This window comes from Natator depressus, chromosome 9 (assembly GCF_965152275.1).
Source record: "Natator depressus isolate rNatDep1 chromosome 9, rNatDep2.hap1, whole genome shotgun sequence".
In the NCBI taxonomy this organism is placed as follows: Eukaryota; Metazoa; Chordata; order Testudines; family Cheloniidae; genus Natator; species Natator depressus.
Window position 1 is genome coordinate 13,304,614 of NC_134242.1, and position 25,124 is coordinate 13,329,737.

Consider the following 25,124-nt stretch of genomic DNA (forward strand, 5'->3'; position numbering starts at 1 on the left):
TCAAATTTTAATTGCATTGTGCCAGAACTTCAAGGGTCAGCTCTAGTCAATACAATGCAGGAAAGTAGGAGTCACATGTCTGCGTGCAGTAGGAATATGTCCATTTTTAAATCATAACCAGTGTGCCCATCAGGACAGAATATTTGGTGCAACGCTAGCCATTTACTCCCTTAATTTTGAAGAGAGAAAATTCCTTTAACATGCTGCATTATTTGGTGAAAGGACAATTTAATGATTAGCTTCAGTTTGAAAAAGGAATCAATTGTTGACAGCCTCATTTTAAGTAACAATGTGCTTATAAGTAGTAAAAGCAGCTAACTGCATAAGCTATAATATTTCAAGTAATATAATGAAAAACAATAAAATAAACCTCTCTATGATGGAAAATATGTAGTCAGTATAAACTCCAATTTCAGCAAATGAATTCTTTGTTTGAATTTAACTATACATTTGTGAATGAAGAAAGGCAAGACAGGCCTGTGATATTCCCCTCATGGGAAAGAGAGGTGCTTTAAAAACCTAGATCCAGTTTACGGCAGTTTGATTCTTTATTAGAAACAACGTTCACTCTCCACATTTTACAAGTATATGCATTAGCATTTTTTTTCACTTATTTAATATGTCAGAAAACATATAGTGCATCTCTCCGTGGAGATACTCTGCATGGAATAACAATAATTTGATGTAAAAATATAGAGCCTGGAGTGTTTTTTAAAAAGGCATAATTTGAGCACGTAGCTTCAGAGTACCGCAAAGAAAATGTATGGTATCCTTTCAGATTAAGCAACAGTATTAAAAATGCATATACATTTCTTTAACTATCTTTCTTTACATCTTAAATCTAAATGATATTTCCACTTAAGAGACTCTGACAAAAGCCTGATCATTCAACCTGCCAAGATACACCAAGGTTTCCTAGGTGTCTAGAGAATCGCATCAAAAATTCTATCAACATCATTAATACAACTTCGCTTTGAAACTCAAAAGACCAAATAAAAGAAGGCTATTTTGTCTCTCTCTGTTTAATTCATAAAAGGCTACAGAACTTTATTTTCAAAGTTACAAGATCTTAAGAGAGACGTTTCTGCATTCTTATCCACCTCCTCTGTTTTACTTTCACTTGAATAACAATGCAGATCTTTATTTTCAGGCAGCAGTATTCCAGGAAAAACCAGCAGGCGTACAATAACTAGTATACTCAAAAATATTCTAATGGTTTGCTTTAGAACAGGACAAAAAGCAAAAATAATAATAATAATAATAAAAAACCCAAAAAACAAAGCACCGAGTCTCATGTATCATTCATAAGAGTGAAGTACAATAGGCTGACTTCTGCTGCTATTCATACAGTGCCCATGGATAACGGATCAAAAATAGAATGGGCAGAATAGGCACGGTTTAAATGATCTATGGAACTGAAATTTCCTTTCTTTTACTAGATCAGACATTTCCATTAAGAGTGAACTGAAATGTGTTTTTTTCTTTTTAAAAGAAATAAAACTTTATTGAGCCTTTTCCCCCTCAGGGGGATCACATTGAAAATCAATACGCATACAGCATACAGAAAATATTTTTAGAGTTGGGAACGTGCAGATGTATAAATACACAGTCAGGTTTTGTTCCCTACTAGTAATCTGAAAACCATGAGTTCTAACAGCTGAACAGATAATACAATTATTCCTTTTCAACCATCTCTCTTTTTCCCCCTTTTCTCTCACTATAATTAATCGCTAGCTAAGTAACTTCAGAAACTGAACAAAGACACAGCAAAATAGAGCGTAGCGGTATAGAACCTAAAAACTGACTCTGTTTGAAAGAGTTTTGCCAGGTAGCTTTTGATACCAAAGAGGACTGAGAACATCAAGAAAAGGATTTAAAAAGTCTGACCATGAAGGAAAGAGAAGAAGTAGGACTGACTCTTGAATGCTGTTGCCCTAGATGAACTTCAATGTGTTCAATGATTCTAACCCATCCCTTTTTAAACTATTCTACTGGGTTATTTATTACAGAATTAAGCTTTCTGCTGTGTAATAATTACATTTCCTTTTTACTATATCTCCCTTGTGTTTGCATTTTTCTTCTCACTCTTGTTTGTTTCTGAATTCTTTTTCTTCCTTGATTTCCCTCAGTTTTATTTTTCTATGTCCAGTAACTGTTCTCTCTGTCATTCCATCTCACTTCTTTCCCCTTATGCCTTTGTCTGTGTTGTGTTCTCTCCTAGCATCCCCATTAAAAACAAACAAACAAAAAAAACACATTCCCTGCTCCCCTTCAATTTCTCCCTCCTTCTTTCCTGTCTTTTTCCCATCCATCCTTCCCTTTGGATAGCAAAAGAAGTTCACTTCTGAGTCAGGACTGCAGAAGTAGGCCTCAAACATATAGATTCTGTCAAGCAAAGTCAATTAAAACTTCTATTTAAAGACATCAGTGATGTGTGCAGTGACCATGATATATTTGTGTGAAAGCAAGTCCAGAACTCTCTGCAAGTCCAGTTTGCTATTTTCTGAACAACAATATGAGTGAATAGTGTTATCCATGTCCAACAGGGACAGGAGTGCAGACATCTGGGCTCACCCCTTCTGCCTGATACACTTGAGATTTTCTGGATTCTCTCCCTGTCCTCAAAGTTTTTAACTGCACGTCAGTAGTACCATCATAAGAGGAAGGTTAAGACAATAGAGAACCTATCAGCATTATTATTTGATCCCAGAACCCTTTGATTTTTATACAGGCCTAAGCTACATGAAAATATACTGGCTTTGGGTTTGGCACTCTCAATAGATTGCTGGCACCCAGTTACCACAGGATATGTCTCCCCTGGAGCTAGAGGTGTGGCCAGCAGCTTGAGGAGACATAACTGCACTAACTCTGATTGAGACAGTACACTACAAATAGAAGCGTTAGCACAGTGGCGTGAGCAGCAGGATGAGCGAGCCCCCTGAGTATAATCCTGTCCAAGACCCTAAGTACGTACTTGAGTGGCTAGTCCCTCCAGCCAGAATAGCTACACTTCTATTTTTAGCACACTAGCTTGATGAGAGCTAGAACAGGTGTGTCTCCTCAAGCTGGAAATTGTACTTTCAAGATACTGTATAGACCTACCCATAGTTGGAGTATATCAAGGGAGTGGTGTCCTCAGAATACAAGCTGACTGTGCTGTACCCTAATCTCTTTAAACTTCCCACTGACTTGTGATGTTCTAGTGCAAAGGCACATGAGAAAAGACAATGTGTGACTCTGAAGTCAACAGTATTCCCAACCCCCAACATTCAGAAATCATGAATCAGGCCCTCAAAAAAAATCACAAGATTATTTTAAAAAAAAATTATGATTTTTAAGCCAATACATTTTAAGCTTTCTTTGCCCTCTGGGTTATACAGCCTTTAGGTTGTGCTCAAGTCATGTTTTCCAGCTTTTCTTTGCCACCATGAGGGCTAATGAAAGCTGAGATTCTCACAAATCCTGGAGTTGGAGCCTTAAGAAAAAACAACAAATAAAGTGAGACATGCTATAAAATCACAGGAGTTGTCAACACTGCGACACTCAAACTTTCAATGTTATACAGCCTGTTAGTGCTACAGCAAACTGTAAGCATTCATCATCATCTACATTGCTGCTCTGCAAGACTCTTAGGTCTTGGATCTTTTCTTATAGAGCTTTGACAACCTGATATTAATGTTTGCATTCAAGCGTGGGTTCATGTGAATAAATAAAATATTATGTACTGGGTAGGCAATCCACCTTGTAGTAGCTGCTCTGTATCATCTCCTCTGGAGTCCAACTCCTGACATTCAGACTTCTGATATAACTGTATACTTTATTCTTGCTATTTCATACCCACATATTGTATATAAAAACATGCCCATATCCATATTGTACATTCCAAGCATGGACATCACTGAATGTACACAATAAAATGGCAGTTAAGCCAAAATGTTTTGCAGTACATTTATGCTACCACAAATGGCCAGAATAATTTAAGCCTCTTTCTTTTATACATGTTACCCCTTTACCGAAATTTCTCCATGTACATACCTGTACTTTGAAAGAATTAAGAGCAGGTACCATTAATACTGTAAAAAAATTGCTGTCACGTTGGAACCCATAGCGTGGAAATCAGTCTCAGGTAAAAAGACCAGCGGAATAGCTTCTAATCAAAAGACTTGTCTGAACCCTGATTACATATCCTGAAACTCTCTTGCATGGACATGCAGCCACCAGTATCAGATGTAGGGTTGACAGAAAACAAGCTTGCCAAGGAAAAATAGAAATGGCATGATACCTCAGGCACAGAGGCAAGAATTCAACGAACAATTCAGGCTTTACAATTAATAACACATCTTACAAAGATAAGTTAAAGGAGCGGATTGTTACAACAACAAGCCATAACAGGCTTTGATTAGTAGGTTATTGGTGACAGATCAAAAGTCCACTGAATGGGAATCCACTGACTTCAATGGTCTTCAGACCACACCTGAGACAGTTAGAGGTACTCAAATCAGAAGGAGCCTAGGGTGTGCATCATTAGCCCTCTAAATGCTCATCCATTTATGGCTGACAGCTCTTGCTATCCAGTACAGCCATGTTGCTTCTCTCCACCATACAGAATATATATGTGCGAGTGTGAGAACAAACTTTACTTTCATGGGCCATATCCTCAGATGGCATAATCTGATTTAGCTCCATTGATGTCAATGGAGCTACACCAATTTACACAAGCTGAGGATCTGGCCCCATGACTCTATGTGCTATTTATCTCCATAAAAGTATTTTGGGATACAGCAAGAAACACACTGCAAAAATAACGCTGTAGCATACTGCATTCTACACAGTTTTATCCCAAGAGACTTGCAATGAGCAATGGGAAGCTGTGAAACTACTATAAAGTCATGTGTGATATTCCAAAATATTAACAGACAACTCTCTCATTACTTTATTAAAGCATGTTTTTCAAGGCTAATCAACAGGTACTGAGGGACTATTCAAAGGTAGAGTATTCATCGTGGTCATGGTTCATCATGAAACAATGATTAAATTATTCACATCTCCTCCAGCCTCAGGGTTCAAGGATGGGGGTCTCACGATCCCTTTTAAGTTGCTTTGGCATGAAGGACCCATGTCATAACAGCCACCTTTCCTGCCAGGAAGGACCAGAGGGGACTCCCCCATCATTACTGCTCCTTAATCTTCAGTACTCCCAGCCTCTTGCAGCCTGAGGCTCAAAAGACCATGTCTGTTTTTTTTTAAAATTCAGAGGAGTTACTATCTATCTTGTCAGTGCAGCTGCAGCGCCTGCCTGCTAAGCCTACACCCTGCTAAGCCTCGGGAATTTTTTGTTAGAAGTGTGTCCACAGCAGCTGCTTTTCTCAGTGAAATAACTCCAAATATAGAAAGCACTCAGTTCACAAGGCCCCTGTATTTGTAACTTATAAGAAATCCTGTTCTTACGCTCTTATAACTTAAGAAAAAGCATCTGGTTGCATTAAGTTCAATTTGTTTGTAGTCTTACATCTTGTTAGAGCCAGGGCTTATTGGAGTTGTAGCAGGGTTTATTCTCACCTGGGGGGGTCTACTTGTGGCTGCAGCTGGGGATTAGCTCTCTCATAGTCACAGAGCTTCCTCTTAATGGTGTGGCCCTCTGGCCAGGTCATTATACAGTTTTCCCCTTCCAGGGTAACAAAGTCTCACCTGATCAGCTGTCCGGGTGCCATTCCAGGCAGTCTTCCCATTCAAGACTGACACTTTCCCAGAATAATTCAGGCCTGCCCACTATTCCAGGCTCCGGGGGAATGGACCCTCTGCCCAGCAACTGAGGTCTGCTCAAGCTCCGAGCCTGTTGCTGCTTCCCTGGGCTCTTTCCTACCTATCTTCTCTATCTTCTCGCCCACCTCTGGGTTTACCACTGGAGTGTCCCCTGCTCCCCATGGCTACTTTCCCTTCCCAGCTTCTGCCCAGGGTGTGTAATGCAAAGCAGGATCCCAGGGCTTACTCTCTGCCTAGAACTCCTCCTTGAACCTAGCTAACTCCCCTCCTCTCTAAAGAGTGACTACCGAGCTCCTCCCTATAGCCCTTTTCCACCAACTTTCTCTCTTTCTAAGCCTCATTCCAGCTCCTCCCCCAGCTAGGCTTCATCAGCCATTAGGCCTTATCAGTCCTTGGCTCTCCTGGAGGTGCAGCCTGTAAGGTTAATTGGCTTATTTCACCTGTTCAGGCTTTGTATGGGGTAGACACCCCATCACAGGAAGGATGTGAGGAGGAAAGAGGAAATGAGAGCATCTTGGAGGACCAGGGAGAGGTTGCTAGGATATACTAGCAGATTGTTTGGAGGCATACTCAGGTCATATTAGAAGGCTGAGAGAAGAGCCAGAAAACATTCAGATGTTTTAGATAAGCATTTGACCTTTGCCTTGTCAGGTTGGCCATTCATCAGAAGCTAGCAGGCAATACAATAATACTATATCTCTTCCACTGGCAGAACCCAACCTAGGGGCCCTCCAAAACCAAAGACACAACCTCCAGTAACTTGTTCTCTACTGGGGAGGCTGGAGCCAGCCAGTGTTGCTCTGAAAGCGAGTTGGTCACATTACCTGGGAGATACACTGATTCAGTGCCACTCTTGGGGAGGATCCAGGAAGAATTCCTGTGGTGTCCCAGTCATAAATTAGCCATTCACTTGTAGTAGATTTCCCACAAAAAGGATGGTGCAACACTCTGCCATCCAGTGAGAGTCAACCTACTGCACCAGTGGTACCAATTCAACTGTGCAACATGTCTCTGACCATGAGACAGGAAGTTACATAAAATACAGCTTATATAAGGTTACAAGTTTTCTTTGTTCATGCAATCTCATCAGTATCCCCAGTAGTGCACATAACAATACTAATATGACTGAAAGACCCACATGTTACTTTTAGCTATGAAATAAACAGACCCCTAGGAAGGAGACATTTCATCTTTGAAAACAGCTTGTCTGACTAACAAGCACAGTTTGCCAACACGAAATAAAGTATTTGTGACTTAGGTAAGGCGTCTCAATTCCCCTTACCTTAGCAATGGTCTCATGCAGGTTGAACAAGGGATCCAGCTCTTCAGTTACTGTGTTATGTGCAGGAAAGAGAGCTTCAAAGAGAAAGCTTGGACTCTGTGGAAAAAAAGAGAAGAGAAACCTTTTAGGACTCCAAATGGAATTCCTTTGTCAGATGCTTATTGGATTTTGTTTCAAGATTCAAAGGACTGCACATTGTTTTAAAGTTTGTGCTGATTATTAGCGTTCATCTTACTGATCTAAATGAGTCATTCCAAGCTGCTGAAACAGACACCAAGAGCCTAGTTTTATAACTGTTTCTGGAAGGATGGTTGTCTTCATAATTATATTTCCCAATACAGTTGAGTCTTCTACCTAGAAGTAGAAGATCCACACTGATTTCATTTTAAGCTAGCTAGCAATTTGATATTTGAGGTGATCAATTATGTTTAGTGTTCAGAAGATATACACATATGATAATAAGGGATGGATGGATAGATAGATAGATAGATAGATAGATAGATATGTCCTGTGTAAGAGTAATTCCACACACACACAGAGGTCATTAATTTTTATGTGATGTGCACTTCTTTTTGTACAATAAGCAAGGAGGAGGTCAGACTGCCCCTGTCAAAGGCTCACATGAGCCCAGCACCTTATGGAATAGGTTTGCATCAGACTTACAGAAAACAAATTAACACTGAACTCAAGATAGCCACCTACATGTTAAACTCCTTAACATAAACAATTTTCATTCACAGAGGTCCAAAGCAAATACACTAATCAAGGTTGGGGTCCTGACTGGCCAGGTTACTTGGCTTAAGGCAGGGAGATTGATCCTTCCTTTCCTCCCTCCCTCTCCTGACTTTACCCAAATGTGTCCCCTAGCAGAAACAGCCAGCTCTTTTTATCTGGCCTGCTGGGCCTTGATTGGCCTCCACCTGCTCCTGCTCCATCTAGGTGCCAGAGGACCAACTCTTGGTGGTTTGGTTGGCAGCTCATCATGGCAGGCTGCTCTAAGCCACCTCTGGAGAGGTAAACTTGTCTTCTTCCCTTACAGCTTGATACCTTCTGAGGGGGGAAGCACTAAGGCAGGGTGCTTGAAGGCAGTGGAGCCTCTGGCAAGGGGCAACAACTGCCAGGTACACCCCATCACAGCCCCTTTGTTGTCACAAGCAATAATTGATACTAATGTGGCCACTCAGTCCATACTGCAAAGTACTCCACATGGAATCTGAACACCTTAATGAACTTACTCTCTCAGGAGAAGTTTGATTTAATTTAATTTTTTTTACAAAAACTGATCAGGATCTGGTTGGATTTAGAATATTATGAAACCAAGCCTGATTCTAAACTGGCTGGGGACCTGGAGTAAGAGAGTTTAATGCATAAATATTAATACTCAGAAAAACTTTCTAAAAACAAGCATGTGATATAAGTGCATGAAATAGTTAGGAAAAGAAATCTGCACCACTGTTTTATGTTTACAGTTAGAATAGTGTGTGCAGGGAGAGAAAGGAACAGAGTTGTTAGTCTTATTATTTGTACTGTCTCATTGGACTCTGTATAATTTGAAGGGTTTCTTATGAATTCTCTGCAGAATGACTGTTATCCTATAATCCTTTATCTGACAACCCTCCCTGAATTTCTAGAATCCAGTTTCCAATTACAGCAGGGCAATCTCAGAGCAGATGTCTGTCTTCTTCCAGAGGCCACCCATCTTTCTCTGTGAAGGACACACAGTGATCAGACATTAACAGCCACTCATCAAGCGGGGCTAAGTAGAGAATGTATTATTAGTTAAATTAATTTATATTTAAGGTGCAAATCATGGAATATAAGCATCTTGGGGCAGGAACTGTATTTTCATAGAGTTTTGTACAGCACCTAGTAAAATGTGGCCCCGATCCCCACTGGGGCCTCAGAGTGCTATTATAATACAAATAATTCTACCATCAAGTAAGTTGAATTTGCACTCTAGGATCAGAAATGCCTAAAAATCACTCTGCAGTACTGTGTTTACACTGCTATAAAATTAACAGTGGTGCATGTCTAAATTCTTTTGGGATTAAGTTGCAAGGAGGATCCAGTGCAGACTATAATATGGTTGAAGAAGTCCTGAATTTGAGTTGACCGTCTTATCTATTCTGGCTTTTCTTTCCCAGCTGATTACTCTCAGACAGACCTGTGGGCAATACTGACAGATATTACAGAATGTTCTTAGAAGCATTTCCTTTCTACTGGATAATGAACCAGTGGATACCGATGCCTGTCAGACTAACATTTTTGAGGTTTTTCCATCCAGACATTTATTGACGTCCAATAGCCTCTGCCCACATCTGCCAGAAAAGACTCCTACCTAGTATGCACATATATTAAAGTTGTGCCTTTGGGAACTGTAAATCTGGCAACCACGTTTAATCATGTAGCCAGAACATTATTTTCATTTAGAGATTGCATGCTGTCAAGTGGTGAAATAAAGCTTTGGTTAAAAACAATGTTAACACTGCTCTGAACTTTAACTGGACTGATTTGTAATGCCTGCACCCTGCAACCTTTTTCACTTGCTTCGGATACCTAGGAACATTCTCTGGAAGTGAGCTGGGGGGAGACAAACTAGAGGCTTTGTCCTGGCTCATGCACAATTTATACTCATGCCTGAGCCTGGCTCTTTCATACAATGGGTTTTAGGTTTTGTGAAGGGCAAGCAGAAATGCTATTTTGGCAAACGCTTTAGTTGGTCTTAATCCCAATGAAGTCACATCCTTCCAAGTTAAAAAACAAACAGCCCATAAAATATATGTGAATTATGCATCCACTGGCGGGTACAGTGTTATCTCTGTAATATACACGCTGAGACATGGAAAGTCAATGGGAGCAGGGGGTGGGCAGGTAAATTTCTCCCATCATTTGTAATTCTATAACACTTTGAAGTTTGGAGGAAAAACAGATATATGGATATACAGACATATAAAATGTATCAGTCAATGTTCCCCTTTCATCCTGGGATGACCGTTTCTGATGATTTCCCACAAGTCCCAAAACTTCCTTAAAAATAATATGATGGAATTAGCACACAGAGGCATGACTGAAAACAAAGATTTGGACATTGTATAATCTGTCACAGAAGTATCAGAATAATAAATGATGTAATACATTGCTTGACGTTATTCTTCTCTTCAGAGGAATATCACACATTTTTTGTAAGATCTCAGGCAATACACATGAAATCATTTATTATAAAGATACACAGACATCAGGACTGATTCATAAAACCTATTCATCTTTATTTTAAATGTTTATACAGGAATTGGCTCACAGAGCAAGGCCACTTCAGTTATGGTGGGGAGTCTGTCTAACGCAGCAGCACTAATGCAGTTAATCATCTACACAACTGCAATCAATCAATACATAACCTAGAAACAATTACATTATTTATCCTTATTCTTATGTACCTTATTCAAAGTAACTGAAGGAAATAATTACAATTTTAGATTTGCCATACCAGATATGATAATTGGTCCACCTAGTCCTGTTCTCTGCCTTTAGACTTGAGACTTGATGCATCTTACGTAGCACACACACATATACCCCTCTGTAGTGAAATTGTATTTGTGTATGCTCTTTGGGATGTCTGTCTTTTAGACTCTGGCCTCCCTATGAACTTCCTATGTGTCCCCCTTTCCTGTGTACAAGCACTTCCTTCAAGACCACCATAAGTTAGGCAGTGAGACGTATACATTCATAAACCTGTTCCAGTTGTTACCTGTACTTGAATTGGCTGAATGTCTGTCCCCAGGAAGACACAACACCCATTATCCCAATGAACATGTCCATTAGGTCTAAGATATATGCAGGAGAAAAATTCGTTCCAACTTCTGCAGGCAAAGAGCTAACTCCATGAATCACAAGGTTTATTTCTTAATCTCATTCCTGCTTTACATTTCTGCAAACATCAATTTGTAAATTGCTAGTTCAGCATTTATACTCCAGAAAATCCACATTTTACTCTGCACCGCTGCAAAAGTGGGGAGAATGCTCTCAAAGAGAAGACACCTTCTTTGTGTATATATAACAAAGCAGCCTCTGAAAGAATCTGCAAATATCTATTACCAAATAGTCCAAGATTTGTCAAAAATAGAATCCTAGGTTTTGGCTCCTAAGACACCTATGTAAGTGGCCTGATTTCCTGAAGTGCCGAGCACTCAATAGCACTCACTGAAGTTAATCGGAGCTTCTTTGTCCTCAGCAGTTTTGGAAATCAGGCCACTTGTCTAGGTGCCGACAGACAGCCAATTTTAGGCTCCTATTTTTAAAAAATCTTGTCCAAAGCTTTTATGCTAAAATCTATTTTGAGCAGAAATGTCCTTTTAACCCACAGTTTTTATACATAAAGAATCAATTTATGACATAAATAAAAGAGCTGTGTGCAGCGTCCCAGTACTACAGTTTAAACTAGTTTAATTACTGTACGGTTGACTTGTTAATCTCGCCCACTGGTTATTCTGCATTGCTAGAACTTTAAGCAAAAGGTGCTGCACAATACACACCAGAAGAACTCTGAAGGTACACAAAATGGCAGCACAAAACGGCACCTGGAGTTTGGTGATCATCATCATTAGCCAACAAGGAAGGAGAACCTGTGCACATTCCTGTCTGATGCCACGAGAACTTTGATCAGCAGCCATCGATCAAAGCTCTTCTTCTTTCAAATGGAATTACATAAACATAATTTTCTGTCACATTACAGCTGATGCAGAACACCATATGACTCTATGATTGATGTAAGGGCTTCAAAAAAAATCATTGACATATGTCACAGCACTGGAAGCAGAACAGCCCGCTTTTAAAATATTTCTAAGGTGAAAAGTTAAAATAAGTGATGTGAGGGCAGAGATGGCAACACAGCACATAATTATCACTCAGATACAAAACATATTCATGCTGCGGGGGAGGGGACATCGTCAGAAATAGTCCAAGCCTGTGTGTGTCAAAATTTGAATCTGTTTGGTTTTAATACTCAACCCCCATCACCACTAGGATCTTTCTTTAAGTCCCTTCTCCCTTTTGCTAGTCAGACAATTCTCATAGATCATCCCTACACCATAACCTGGTAGCATCCTGAACTACCATAGCTCAACAGCCAAAGAAGAAAGTTATATCAAGTAACTCTAATACTGCCTTTAATGGGGACTGGCAACTAAACCACGAGCTGCCACTTTCAAAATGTGTGGAGGAGTGAGTAGGAGCCAGATTACCCTCCTCCTCTAGGAAGTGACAGCACCTCCTGGAGGATCTCCTCACAGAACTTCCTCCACAGCTGCCACTCAAGTAAGAGAGATTTTGGTCTTTGTAGAAAGGACCAGGTCTGTACAGTGGATACTCAGCACACCCCAAAGCACCCCAGGGGAAACAGGTTTTATCCCCATAGATACTAGCTCCACACACGTTGCTTCTCTGACCCCCACTGCTGGTCTGATTCATGTTGCCATTACTTATTCCACCCCTGTGCTTGCATCTTTCCTTCCCTATTCACAAAGAAACCTGCTGATCCCTCAGAGCAGCACATTCTCTTAGCTCCGCCACTTCCAGACCCATAGAAGCCCAAACCTGAGAGCTCCCTGGGAACGAGGAGAAAATGCTTTGGTGCCTTCATATTCAACTGCACCTGGCCTCGCTCCTCTCTAACAACCTACAGGGAGGGATGTATTAGGTCCCAACATTTGAAAAATATAAATGAATGGCAAATCCTTTTGTATAGCCATGCCTTTAGGATCACATGGGTATGCCTCTTTACCCTGATCTGCTTGGTAAGGCTTTAAAAAGAAATCTTACACAATCACCGTGTTTTTACTGGGTTGGAGCACTTTGGCCTGTGGGAAAACGTTGTGCATCTCGGCCATAGAGAAAGGCTGCCCGTTCCAAACCTTCCTAATGTTACATGCAGTGTAACATTAGGGAATCCAGTGGTTGCCATTAAAAATATCACTTGCCAACGGTATCAAAAAGGAGGCTATCTGAAATGCCTCACTGGCATCTGAAATATTTCCATCTGTAATAACAGGTATGTGTTGGGAAAGGTCAGTTTCTAATTGACTGTACTGTATAGACCTACTAGAAACCAAGGCATAGTCTGGCTTTATTCTTACATAAAAATAAGGTCAAATATTACTGTCTTTCACATACAGCGTTCACCACAGGAAGCAAAGTGAATTTCCCCAAGAACTGAAGCCCACTCTTTATCCCAAAGAGTATAGGCAAAAATTTGATCCCACAGGATGTTTCAGGAACACCACTCAGCATTTAATACCAAGGCAATGCTTTCCAGCAGTGAAAGGATGAATGAAGCGTTCCCATTTATTCCTTCAGCAGGCTCACAAATGCATGTGGGTTTTTTTGCAGGAATTTGCTAAGCAAAGATGTTCACTGCTCTGGTAAACATGCAATAAGGGAAAGAGATGTTAACCTTAGAGAGCGAGAGTCTATCCTTCCTTTATACCTCTCCCACACACAACAGGAGTTCCAGCACCCTTTCAGATCCTGCTTCCTCCATGAACAAAGTGAGACTCATCCCATCAATGTACCTTCCATTAATTCCTCAGTCACGCGCTAGGACACAAAGCAGACAGACAACCACGTATGCCCTTCTGATCAGCCTCTACTTCTGGGCCCATGCCAGTCCTTCCCCACTGTGACTGGTCTCTGCCCTGCTGATTTGCTCTGCACCTCAATGAAGTGGGTAAGAAATTGTCAGCAGGAGGAAGCAGGTCACATCAGGTATGATGGAGGTGGTAAATAACAAGGGGCAAACATAATGGTAATTGCTCCTTCAGAGACCCTGTTCTCTTGCCCTTCCTCCCTGCAGCTGGCTAGAAATTCACCCTGACCCCTGCACAGTGTCCCCTAACATAACCACGAAAACGAAGGAATTAGTTCATAATGTCATATCTAACTGTGGAGTGATTTTCAAAATCATGGGCAGTTAGACTCCCAACTCCCCTTGGAAGTTTAGCACCTAACTCCCATTTGGGCCTGTTGAAAATCTCCCCTTAGGTGCCTACAATGCATATATCCCTCATATAAAGGTCCTTTGTGACCCTCTGCTAAGATCTACCCAAGTATGAATATGTGAATCTGAGTGGATTAAATACTTTTGTTGGTCTGACAGTGCTTCAGAGTTCTCATAATACAATTTTCATAACACATATAAAAGTACGGCAAATAATCCCCAAAGTCCCAGTGTAATGCCTTTTGCTCCTCGTTGAATGTGTCTTCCTGAAAGGAAAAAATGACAGGCAAAAAAACACCTTTATTTTGAACTTAGCTCAAAAGAGCATCCTTTCCCCCTCGTCTTCCTTTCAGAATGATCAGTTATCCTTATCTTCCCAGTACTCATTTAATGAAGCATTCTGTAACATTAGAAAGACATTGATGTTCCACTTTTCAAACAATGGGTCACTTCTGATTAAACTTCGATTGAACATTCAACTTTCAATCTTAAAACAAATTGCCTCCTTTTCTTTTTAATTTGCACCCAATTTCCTGCTGCCCTCAGGTCTCTTGACAGTAATTAATTGATTTATGAATCAATTAAATGGGGATGGGAAATGCAAAAAAACCCACCTTGCTTCCTTTCATTTATTTATGAGGGATATATGCATTGTAATCTACTCTTTATTTACTAGGCTCATTTTCTTAACTAATCCCATCCTTTCCCAATTAATAAACTATACAGAATGGTTCCCTTTCATTTTCTGGGCACTACATTTGCAATCCCTTGTGTACTTAGTTACAGTGCTCTTTCTATTTAGATCGCACCTTTCATCCAACACACTTTAAACATTAAACAAACCTCACAGCATCTTTGGGCATTGGGTTTAAAATGTGGTAAGTATCATTCCATGTTTTAGAGAGCCACAGTTGTTGCCATTAAAAAATCAGCATTTACCACGCAGTGCATTTCCCCTCTACTTAGAATAGAAAATAGCTGTGGTATCTTCATCAAATAATTGTCTTTACGCCTGTTAGAGATTGATCAGCATGGAGTGTGCTGGCATCTAAGAATTAGCTAGGTTCCTCTTTTCTTCTCTAATGCTCCTTAGAAACTATCAATCATTTTGTTAAAGAACTCTAAACAGGAGTTGGGCCATTCTTTATTCTACCACCTCCAATTGTGCACCCCCACAACTTTTCCCTGATGACATCATTTAATTCCCCAATATCATGGCACTGACCCATGTGATGGAGCTCTCCCTCTCTCGAGACAAAGAATGTCACTACAGTAGCTAGTGTCAGAGGGGTCAGAGAAACACAAAGCACTTGTGTCCTCTCCAAAAGGCTAAATATGCTCTCTTCACAGTGCTTCCAATCCCTGTACCAGAGAGTTCAGGATCTGAATGAAGATGCCCCTGCATGGTAGCTCATTGTGCTGCCCCTAGAACATATAGATAAAGGACTGAAGACGAAGCAAATGGCCAAACTGTTCTGAAAAAAAAAAAAAATCAAAGCCGTTCAGGATCTAGATGGCCCAGCAGTCTGGGTAATGACATTCAGAGACTTTCACCTCTAGGTTTCTTTTGGGTCACAGGCAATGCAAGCTTGTCCATCTTACCAATCATTTTCAACCTGAAAGGACAGTCTCACGGTTTGAGTTTCCATGCCCACTCAATCCCTTGGGGGGAGGGATAGCTCAGTGGTTTGAGCATTGGCCTGCTTAAACCCAGGGTTGTGAGTTCAATCCTTGAGGGGGCCATTTAGGGATTGGGGCAAAAATTGGGGATTGGTCCTGCTTTGAACAGGGGGTTGGACTAGATGACCTCCTGAGGTCCCTTCCAACCCTGATATTCTATGAATCTTTAGCCTTTGTTGATATTGCCAACAAAGATGCCAGCTACCACAATTTTCATGAGTTTTGGTTCTGGCGTGATATGGACACTTAGCCACCAAGAATTCGAAGAAGACCTTATTTCACATCAGCAACTATACAGTGAATACCTAGAAATGACTTTCAGTCTCTACCAAGCTGGGCAGTATTCAACAAGGGTTTTAGAGGTGAATGGCCCTGGGTCCAAATTACTACTCTCCTAAACCATACAGCCCCATAACTTTACTATTTCCAAGTGACAACAGTGCATATGTGATAGACATATTTGCAGGACCACAAGAACGGGGGCAGAGTGACATCATACAACCTCCTTCCTCAGTGCATCCTTGCAGGATATCATTAGGGATTGTGTGTGTGTATCATCATATGTGTATATAAATACGCACACACACATATATATATGCATACACACTTTAATTGCATTAGCTGAACTTTTGTTGACCAATGTTATCCCACAACCCCATAGGCCTGTGTGTCCCAGCCCTTCCATCTCCAACCTTTCCACTTGATTCACAGGAACCAGAAGCAACCTCATGGTTCAAATACAGCTGTGCAGCATTTAACCCTTCATTTCCACAGGGACTTCTCAACTGGAAACACAGCCTATGTCCACACAACAGCTTATGTCGGTATAAGTTATGTCGCTTGGGGGTGTGAATAAGTCACCCCCCCCCCCAAGCAATATAAGCGACACCGATCTAAGCAGCAGTGTGGACAACACCATATCGGCAGGAGAGCTTTTCCTGTTGGCTTAGAGCATCTGCACTAGCAGGGCTACAGTGGCCAGCTGCATTAGTGCTGCTGTAAGCTCTGTAGTGTAGCCATAGCCACAGCTAACCCTATCGGGTGTTAGCTATGGACAGCATTAAGGCCTACATCAGTTGCACTACTAACTGGCCAGAGGCACACAACTGAATTCTGGTAAAACTGGAGTGAGGAGAGAAAGATAGTTGACTTCAGTGAGAGTACAAGAAATAAGTATGTGTCCAAAAGAATCTCGGACAGGCTGGTGGTGCTGGGGATCCTGCAGACCTCCTTTCAATGCCAGAAGTGAGTCAAGCAGCTCAAGACTGACTACTGCAAAGCCAGCGATGACAACCACACCTCAGGGAACTCCCCTTCCACCTGCCTGTTCTACGATGAATTTGATTGGGTGCTGTGAACGGCACAAAGCACGGAACCCACAGCGCTGCGTGACAATCTGCTGCTCAGGGATGGCGCACTTAGAACCCCACCAGCAGAGACACCGCCAGAGGAGAGCCTGCAACCACTGGATCAAGCGGACGAAGTCACCCTGGTGCTGGCGGCAGTCCCAGATCAGGCTATGCCACCAAAGCAGCTACAGCACATTCTGGATCCACATTCAGAGGGCCTGTTTGGGGATTGTAACGCTTTGGGGATTGACCCAGACCAGTAAGGAATTTTGTCAGTGCCTGCCCTGTAGCCCTGGATGCCTCTGTACTGTGCGGCTTTGGCTCAGAGACCTGACAACAGCAGCCTGCTCACAGCACAATGATCTCACTCTGGCTTCCAGCAGCCCAGCTATTCCCTGCAGGGTGGCCCCAGCAACTCTTCTGGTCCTGAGTCTCCCCAAAACCATCTCCCCTGCAGAGTATTATCCCTGCTCACAGAAGTTACCAAGTTCGCTGCCTCCAAAAACAGACCGTGCACACATAAGCCTGTTAGGTTTGTTAAAGACTCACAACTACTCCAACATAAACAGCACTGAGAGGGTTTGTAGTAAAACTAAGAATAAATTTAGCAACAGATAACGCACATTTAAGTGATTTCAAGCAATAATGAAAGAGATTTGAAAGCGTTACACACAAAAGCAAAACAACATGCTTTCTAGCATCTAAAACTAAATTCTAGCAAGATCAATTTCTTACTTATGCCAAATTGTTAGCGTTCTCCAGCACAATTGGCTGTTCCAGCCAGGGTCCAACCCCCCACAGAATCAAATTGTTGGTTCTTTTGTTCCCTCAGAAAATGGATACACTAAAGTCTTTCAGCGGTTCCTTATATCCTCAAAGTTCATTTTTGTTTTCAAAGTCCAGAAGACCTCCTGGGAGCTCAGAATTTCTGTGTCCAACATGGAGCGATATGTTAATTTTCAATCTCCAGTGGTTTACAATGCAGTGATCCTCCAACAATCTCCAGTGCAAACGAGCAGCCCCTTGTCTCACTCCATGGTCACAGCTGGCTCAGTTTGCAATTGAGCTGGAAGAGGTGTTTGCCTTGCCCCTTTGTCTGGAAAAAAAGCCTGTTTTGCCTCCCTTGTCTGTTTATAGTCTCAAACCAGAATATCAGAGAGTATCCATCATTTCATCTAAAGCATTGTTACATACATTTCACAGTGACATTAATGCCCAGTGTCTTGTTCCTTTTCAAATGATATATTACAGGACACCTTTTTAATAAATATCGTAACAGTGTGTGTGAGGTATGTTGAGCTGGTCAGGCCAGCTGAGTTTTACTGTTACATGCCAAAGAGTCCATTGCCATCTGGCACCGGGCCACTCTTAGGATCACAGGAAGGGCTGAGAGGACAGCCCACAGCTGAACCAGCAGAAGTAGTCGTTTTGGAGCTGGAGCCTGGTATGTTTGGGCTGCCATATTTTTAGTTATTAATAGTACGAATGGGAGGGATTTCCAGGCTATGTCCAATTAAAGTATTGTTACAAGCTACGGGCTGTAGTGTGCTTCTGTTGAGCTCAGAAGTCATGCCATTTCTCTAGCACACCCCTCTTTCTCTTCCCCAGCACCTACGTAGGATTCAAAATGGATACTGAGACATGGGAGAGAGTTAAACAAGCAGTTAGCATGAAATGTTTACTAGGTACAGGCTTGTTGTTAGAATGACGGGTTGGCAGGTATTCTATTTGTGAACCTTACATTCCTTTCCCTGCTAGTACCATACAGCCTAGAAATTAGCCATGCTGGAAAGCTGAACTCTCCTAGGCTATCTGTATTGTCAGCCCAAATGTACAGAGGATATATGTAGTATTCTGAGTCCAAGTAGCATTCAGTCTGTGGTGCCTATATTATGAGCCCACATGGTAGCAGGAGATGTATTTAGTCCTAGGTTGCTAATCATTTGAGGGATGTTTTTTATGCCCACTACCTTTGGGTAAGCCACAGTCCTGGTTGCCTCACAAACCTTCACCAACACAACCCCCTCAGCTGACTTGCCAACACCAAATTTGTTAGCCGTGGACCCATAGCAGTCTGGGGTAGGCAGCTTCCAGGTGGCTATAGCAACCCACTTCTGGACTAGCTTGGACTCCCTCGTGTGTGTGTGTCCTGATGCAGTATGGTTGGGGTAAGCTGATCACACAAAACAGCTGCTTCTTCATGTGAAGGTTCTGGAGCCACTGCTGGTCACCTCAGGTCCACATGATAATATGATCCCACCAGTCCTTGCCTGTGGGCCTACTCCAGAAGGGCCAGTCTACATATGGGGTGTCTGCAGTTATGACAATGGACAGAGGAACATCAGCCTATCCCCCCCAAGAAGTGCCTTTGTAGGACAAATACTGATGCCAAAATGTCCACCAATATCTCAGAGACTATCTGCCTGCATCTTAAAACACCAGCAAAAGGGCAAGCTGTTCTTCCACGGCACTGGATCCAGGTTGCAGGCTCCAGATGCAGGGAGTGCACAGACCCAAAAATGGGTCCACTGGATGTCTTGGTGGGCTAAGAGCACTTCTGCTCAAGTGCTTTGGAATGGACAGAAACATTCTCCCATAATATACCCTGAACCAAATCCTAGAGCAGTACAGCTAGCAAGGGCTCTAAGGAGCCTAGGATATGCCACTCCCCAGGGGTGTACCCAGGAATAAAATTTGACTGCTTTTGGAGAGGCACGTTCTCCCCATACCCTGCCCCGCAGCCAGAGAAGCTCTCCCTGCCCAGCATGGCCCTGGGGCCGGAGGAGCTCATTCTCCCCCGTGGCACAAGGAACTGTCAGCTCCCACCGCAGCCCCGGGCCAGAGGAGTTCTGTGCCCCTGCCAATTACTGGGTGTGTGTGTGTGTGCGGCTGCTTGCCCCCCTCTTGTGCATGCCCCTCGCCCTGCCCCCCACAAGCCACTTGTGACTGCATAATGCAGCATGGATGCATTGTTGCTTGGTATGATGCTCACATAGCAATGTGATGTGGACACTCAAGAGTGAGCTTGGAAAGAACAGGTCTACAGGTTTCACAGATCCAGCCTTACTTTTCAATACAAATGTACCCATTTTGGCAGGCTCTGCAAGGAAGTCTGCAGAGAGGAACACCCCCTCCCCCCCCACAACACACACACCCTTATCCCAATACAATTAGACTGAGTGGTGCAGATGGAAGCACTAGTCTAGTGCTTCCGTCAGTGCTAAGTTCTCCAAAACAAATAGAGAGGGGCAGGGTAAAGATGGGGCCATATCTATGCTGTTTTCACCAGCACAAACCAGAGAACCTGACCCAGCACACCACAGAGGGTACCCATGCAGTAGCGTAAAGGGGTGTCAGAGCCTTAGTAGAGGCAATTGCTATGCTGGGACCAAGAACTAATCTGTTGTCGTTCATACAAAGAATCTGTGTCTGTTTTGTCCCATTTACCTTTCTGTAATACAACAGCAAGCAGTTTAGAGTTGCATCAAGCTGGGGAAATACACACACACAATTCCTGGACACTGAAAATTAAGCAAGCAAAAGTTCCCATGATCTCTCAAAACAGAAAATGTGTAATTGGGCAATTGAAGCCACCTGTACAGTATGAAGCACAAAGTTGTGCCAGTGCCCAAAACTTATTACCCAAAAGCAGATGCTGACAACCGATTGGCTTCATCTGTATTCAGGACCAATGCCAAAGTCTGTCATAGCATGAAGGAGAAAGACACATAAGATGAAAAGATAAAGGGAGAGCAATAAGCAGAACAAAAATACTTCTGAAATCTGCACTGCAGGCTCTCTCACTAATTCCTTCTTCCTACTTATCCCAAGTCAAGCAACTGGCACATGGTACTTTGGCAGCAAACATACCATTGTATGCTTCTGTCAAATAGGTGTTTCATCTCCTATCAGCAAGAGTGCCAACTTTCTGTGTCTTTCTATTTTTTGGGGGGAGTGGAGGGAGGAGAGAAAGCGGAGGAATCACTTGGAGAAGCTTCAGAGAAAGACAAAGAAAGAAAGCAGCTCATAAGCTAATACTTCTAGGTCATTATCAGCCTTCTGGCCAACTTTTTTTTAATGAAAGATTATATGATCTGGGAAGCTTTCCAACTACATCTATAGAAAAGTGTTCTCAAATGCATGGGCCAAGATATCATGTAGTGTAACTCCCTTGATATCAATGAATGTATGACATGCATGTATCCAAGGGCAGAAGTTCCCAAGGAAAGGATTTGGGGCACTCTCACCAGAAGTTACATACATTCTAGTTACACAATGGATTTAGGGAACTTATGTTTTCATGGGAGCAGACCACAGCTGATTTGTCCCAATCCAGTAAATGGACCGTGACATCTAGTGTGTTTATGTAGAACATAGTCAAAAGAAATGTGTAAAGTTAAGTAAATGTTGCTTTGCATATGGAAGCCGCCGGCACAAAAATTATTTAACAAAAAAGCATCGTTTGGTCGCTGGCTGTGACATAACATAGTGCAAAGGAGCCAAAAATATCATTGCAAGCAGTTTTGCCTTCTGTGAGAGAATGAACACAGCCAGAGAAGGAACTTCAGCCAAAAGGCTTTTCGTTGATAATTTCCCTATTTTGTTCAGCACTAAAGAACTTCCAGTAAACAACAACAACAAATCTATTGCTTGTGAACTTTGTGTTAAGGATATGCACTGACCTCATGAAATCACCAAAAGCAACTGGTCATGATGGAAGAAATTAATAATGCCTACCCACTCAGAATAGACAGAGAATACAAGGCACAGAACTAAAGTCACTGCTGTGCAATTTGGTTTACGTTAAGCTGAAATGTAGCCAGACTAGCTCAAACCAACAATCATCAGAAAATAGAAGAATGCAAGCATTCTGCGGTTGTTTCCTTTCATTTTTTCTTCCTCGCAGTTCAAAGCAAACTGAAATGATCACTGACAGAAACATAAATTCAGAGACTGCCAGACACAGGAAGTGGTTTTTGAGCTAGTAGGATGCCTGCCTAGCTTTGTTCCTGTCAAGGACCTTGCTACCTTATTTTACTCCCTCCTACTTGACTGCAACACTAAGGGCACAGTGGATATAATAAGTGGTAGTGATGGCCCCAAGCCTGAAGTTTGCAGCCAGATTGAAACGTCTTCAAAGTCCCTGGAGATGTTTAGGAATCAATGTTCCAACTCAGAGCTATCACCTGATAGTGGTGAAGAAAATATGATAGAGGTATATAAAATCATGAATTGTCTAGAAAAAAAGTGTTATTTACCCTTTCCCACTACACAAAAACAAGGAGTCACACAATGAAATTAATACTCAGCAGGGATAATACAAACAAGAGAAAGTACTTTTCCATACAATTCACTATTAACCTGTGGAACTCATTGCCATAGGATGTTGTGATAGCTGAAATTATAACTGGGTTCAAACAGGAACTAGATAAGTTCATGGAGGATAGGTCTATCAGTGGCTATTAGTCAAGATGGTCAGGGATGTAATCACATGAGGCAAATTTAAACCTCTGACTGCCAGAAGCCAAGAGAGGAAGATGGGGTGGATCTCTCCAAATTTGCCCTGTTTTGTACAAACCCCTGATGCACTGGCACTGGCAATTGTCAGAGACAGGATACTGGGCTAAATGAACCATTTATCTTACCCAGTATGGAAGTTTTTAATAATGTAGTTGGATATATTCTTGCTCAGTGGCATCTAAGCATGCCAAAATACATTGATACGTTGTGGGCAATGGCTATTTACCGCTGGCACAGTCTTAGATAAATAAATAGTGTTACCTCCGTATTTGCACTCATACTTAATATTGGGACTACTTTGTTATCTGAGGCAATTGCCAAGTTTTTAAGCATGAGCACTTTACATATACGTATCCCATATACACATCCTGTATGTACATTTAAACCCATGATAGATCGATAGCTCTCATTACCCATATGATTTGTGCCTTTGTGTGGTATTTTATACATTTACATGTTCTTCAGACTTGCCATTAGCAAACCCAAGGAACTCAAATATTTGTGAACATTAAAATAATGCTCATGCAGAAATTGTGACGAGCCTGCAGGATCATACTTACAGTCCATTGCTATATGCACAGGCACCAACTCTGTGGGTTCTCTGGGGCTCAAGCACCCACCAGCTGCCAGTCGGTGGTATGAGCACGCAGATGGCGCACAGTGAAACCGGAAGCACCCACCGGCAAAAACGAAAGTTAGCGCTTGTGGCTATATGTACTGAATTATGGCAGCAATGCAGTTGACAGATACAGATACATATGTTAGGAAGCACAATGCTTTTGTTTCATGAGTTGATATATAAGACTTCCCGTTTTTATCTTTAGCGCTTAGCGTAAGGTAGTCAATTCACTGCACTGCAGAATGAGATCCTCCTTTTATCCCTAAACCAGATAGTATGCGGGTGGGACTGTCACCATGCTGCAATACCAACTGGTTTCAGTTTTTGCTAAGAACAATAAATATCTGTGTGGGTGATAGGATGATTTATTCCTTGTGTCAACCATTTCTTGGCTTTTTAAAGCGGGTAGGAAGGAGGAAAATGTCAAATATGTGAAATTCCAATTCTTCTCTTGTAAATATATTATGAACTTTTAACTTGCCCCAAATTCACTAGAGGTCTCATACGCATGAAGCTACAGATTTAATCAACTTATCAAAACAAAAGTTTTAAAAAAACAATTATTCTAACTCAAATTTTGCAGCTAAAAATAAAACCTCTCTTTATAGTTTACTTCTAACAAGCAATGTGTTTAATAGATTTTGGCATTTAAACACATAGTTCCATACAAAGATGTTTTCAGATCTGCACAAATGTTAGCGAGTTCTGCATTTAGTTCCAATTAATCTCAATACATTTGACTGGCATATGGGAGTTTATGTAGTCCTTGGATATTTAGATTAGCCTTTAATAACCTAACTAGAGAACAAAATACACTGTACAAATATTTGGAAGATGATGGGTATGCTGATGAGGTAAAGCTGTGAATAAACAATCTTTTATCGTTCTTCTAATACTACCATTCCTGCCTGTTAGTGGGGATATTTTAAAACATACAGAACATGCTGGAAAAGGAAACATCTTAATACAAAGCCTATGGTTGCATACAATGAACTGATGGTGTTTAACATGGGATATACTCAGACCCCCTGGCATCTGTCAATTTTGCAAAATATGCTGTGTCAAATTCAGCTCTAGTCTAACTTTATTGGAGGGATCCATTTGTCCTTTTTCCTGGAAAATGATCCTTCTTCCATTATAGTGAGGGCTATGAAAGAATCCTCATCTCTGAGACTGAGGTTTCTACTGAGGTTGGCAGAAGGACTGGATTTTAGGGATGCTACTGGGTTGGGTTTCAAGGAAGATCTTGGGTTCTTTTGGCCTCTTCACTTCCATCTTACCTTTCAGTCTACTATCTCACTCATTCTCTATTTATGGGCTACCTGCTTAATGATCTCACTGACTCCTTGCTAATAATATTCATACAACAGGAAGATAAGGAATAGAGAAGGCTCCTATCTGAGACTCAGAGATGAGATCCTATGGTTGGTAGGAACTTGTAAAAGAATAGTACAGTACATTCTGGAGTAATCCCCAAAAAGACAACCATTGAGAGCCAGAATCTGAATTGAGAAGTGTCAGGGATTGGCTCACAGCTGCAGAAACTCTGACAAAGAAAGGATGCCCCATGGAAACATCAGAATAAGAGGGGTGGTAACTGGCAACTTACAATAGGTCACAGAGAAGGAGGGAGTTATTAGCTGGAACTGGCAAGCCATGCCATACGGAGAAAAGGAACAATCTTCTGCACATCCCCAAATATACTTCCAGCTCCTACACTGTTTAATACATGTATGTTTGCTAATATTTAGTTCTACACCTACATTTCTGTATTTGCTTTTTCTATTTGTTTCATGGTTATGCTAAATGAAGTGGGATTTGCACCTATACATTCTAAACTGCAATTAAGTCCAATGCATCTATTCTTCTTCGGAGCATTTTTGCTTCAGGACCAGAATTCTTGCTGGAAAACAAAGGCAAGAG

The 25,124-nt window shown here is 41.7% G+C and overlaps 1 protein-coding gene across 1 annotated transcript in view; it reads right to left on the reverse strand.

Moving 5' to 3' along the window:
- Nucleotides 1-25,124, reverse strand: part of NAALADL2 (N-acetylated alpha-linked acidic dipeptidase like 2) — an 891,836-nt gene that overhangs the window by 119,255 nt on the left and 747,457 nt on the right. Inside the window, exon 14 of the mRNA XM_074963548.1 lies at nucleotides 7,046-7,141. Within this exon, the coding sequence (XP_074819649.1) occupies nucleotides 7,046-7,141 (96 nt within the window). The remainder of the gene's footprint in view (nucleotides 1-7,045; nucleotides 7,142-25,124) is intronic.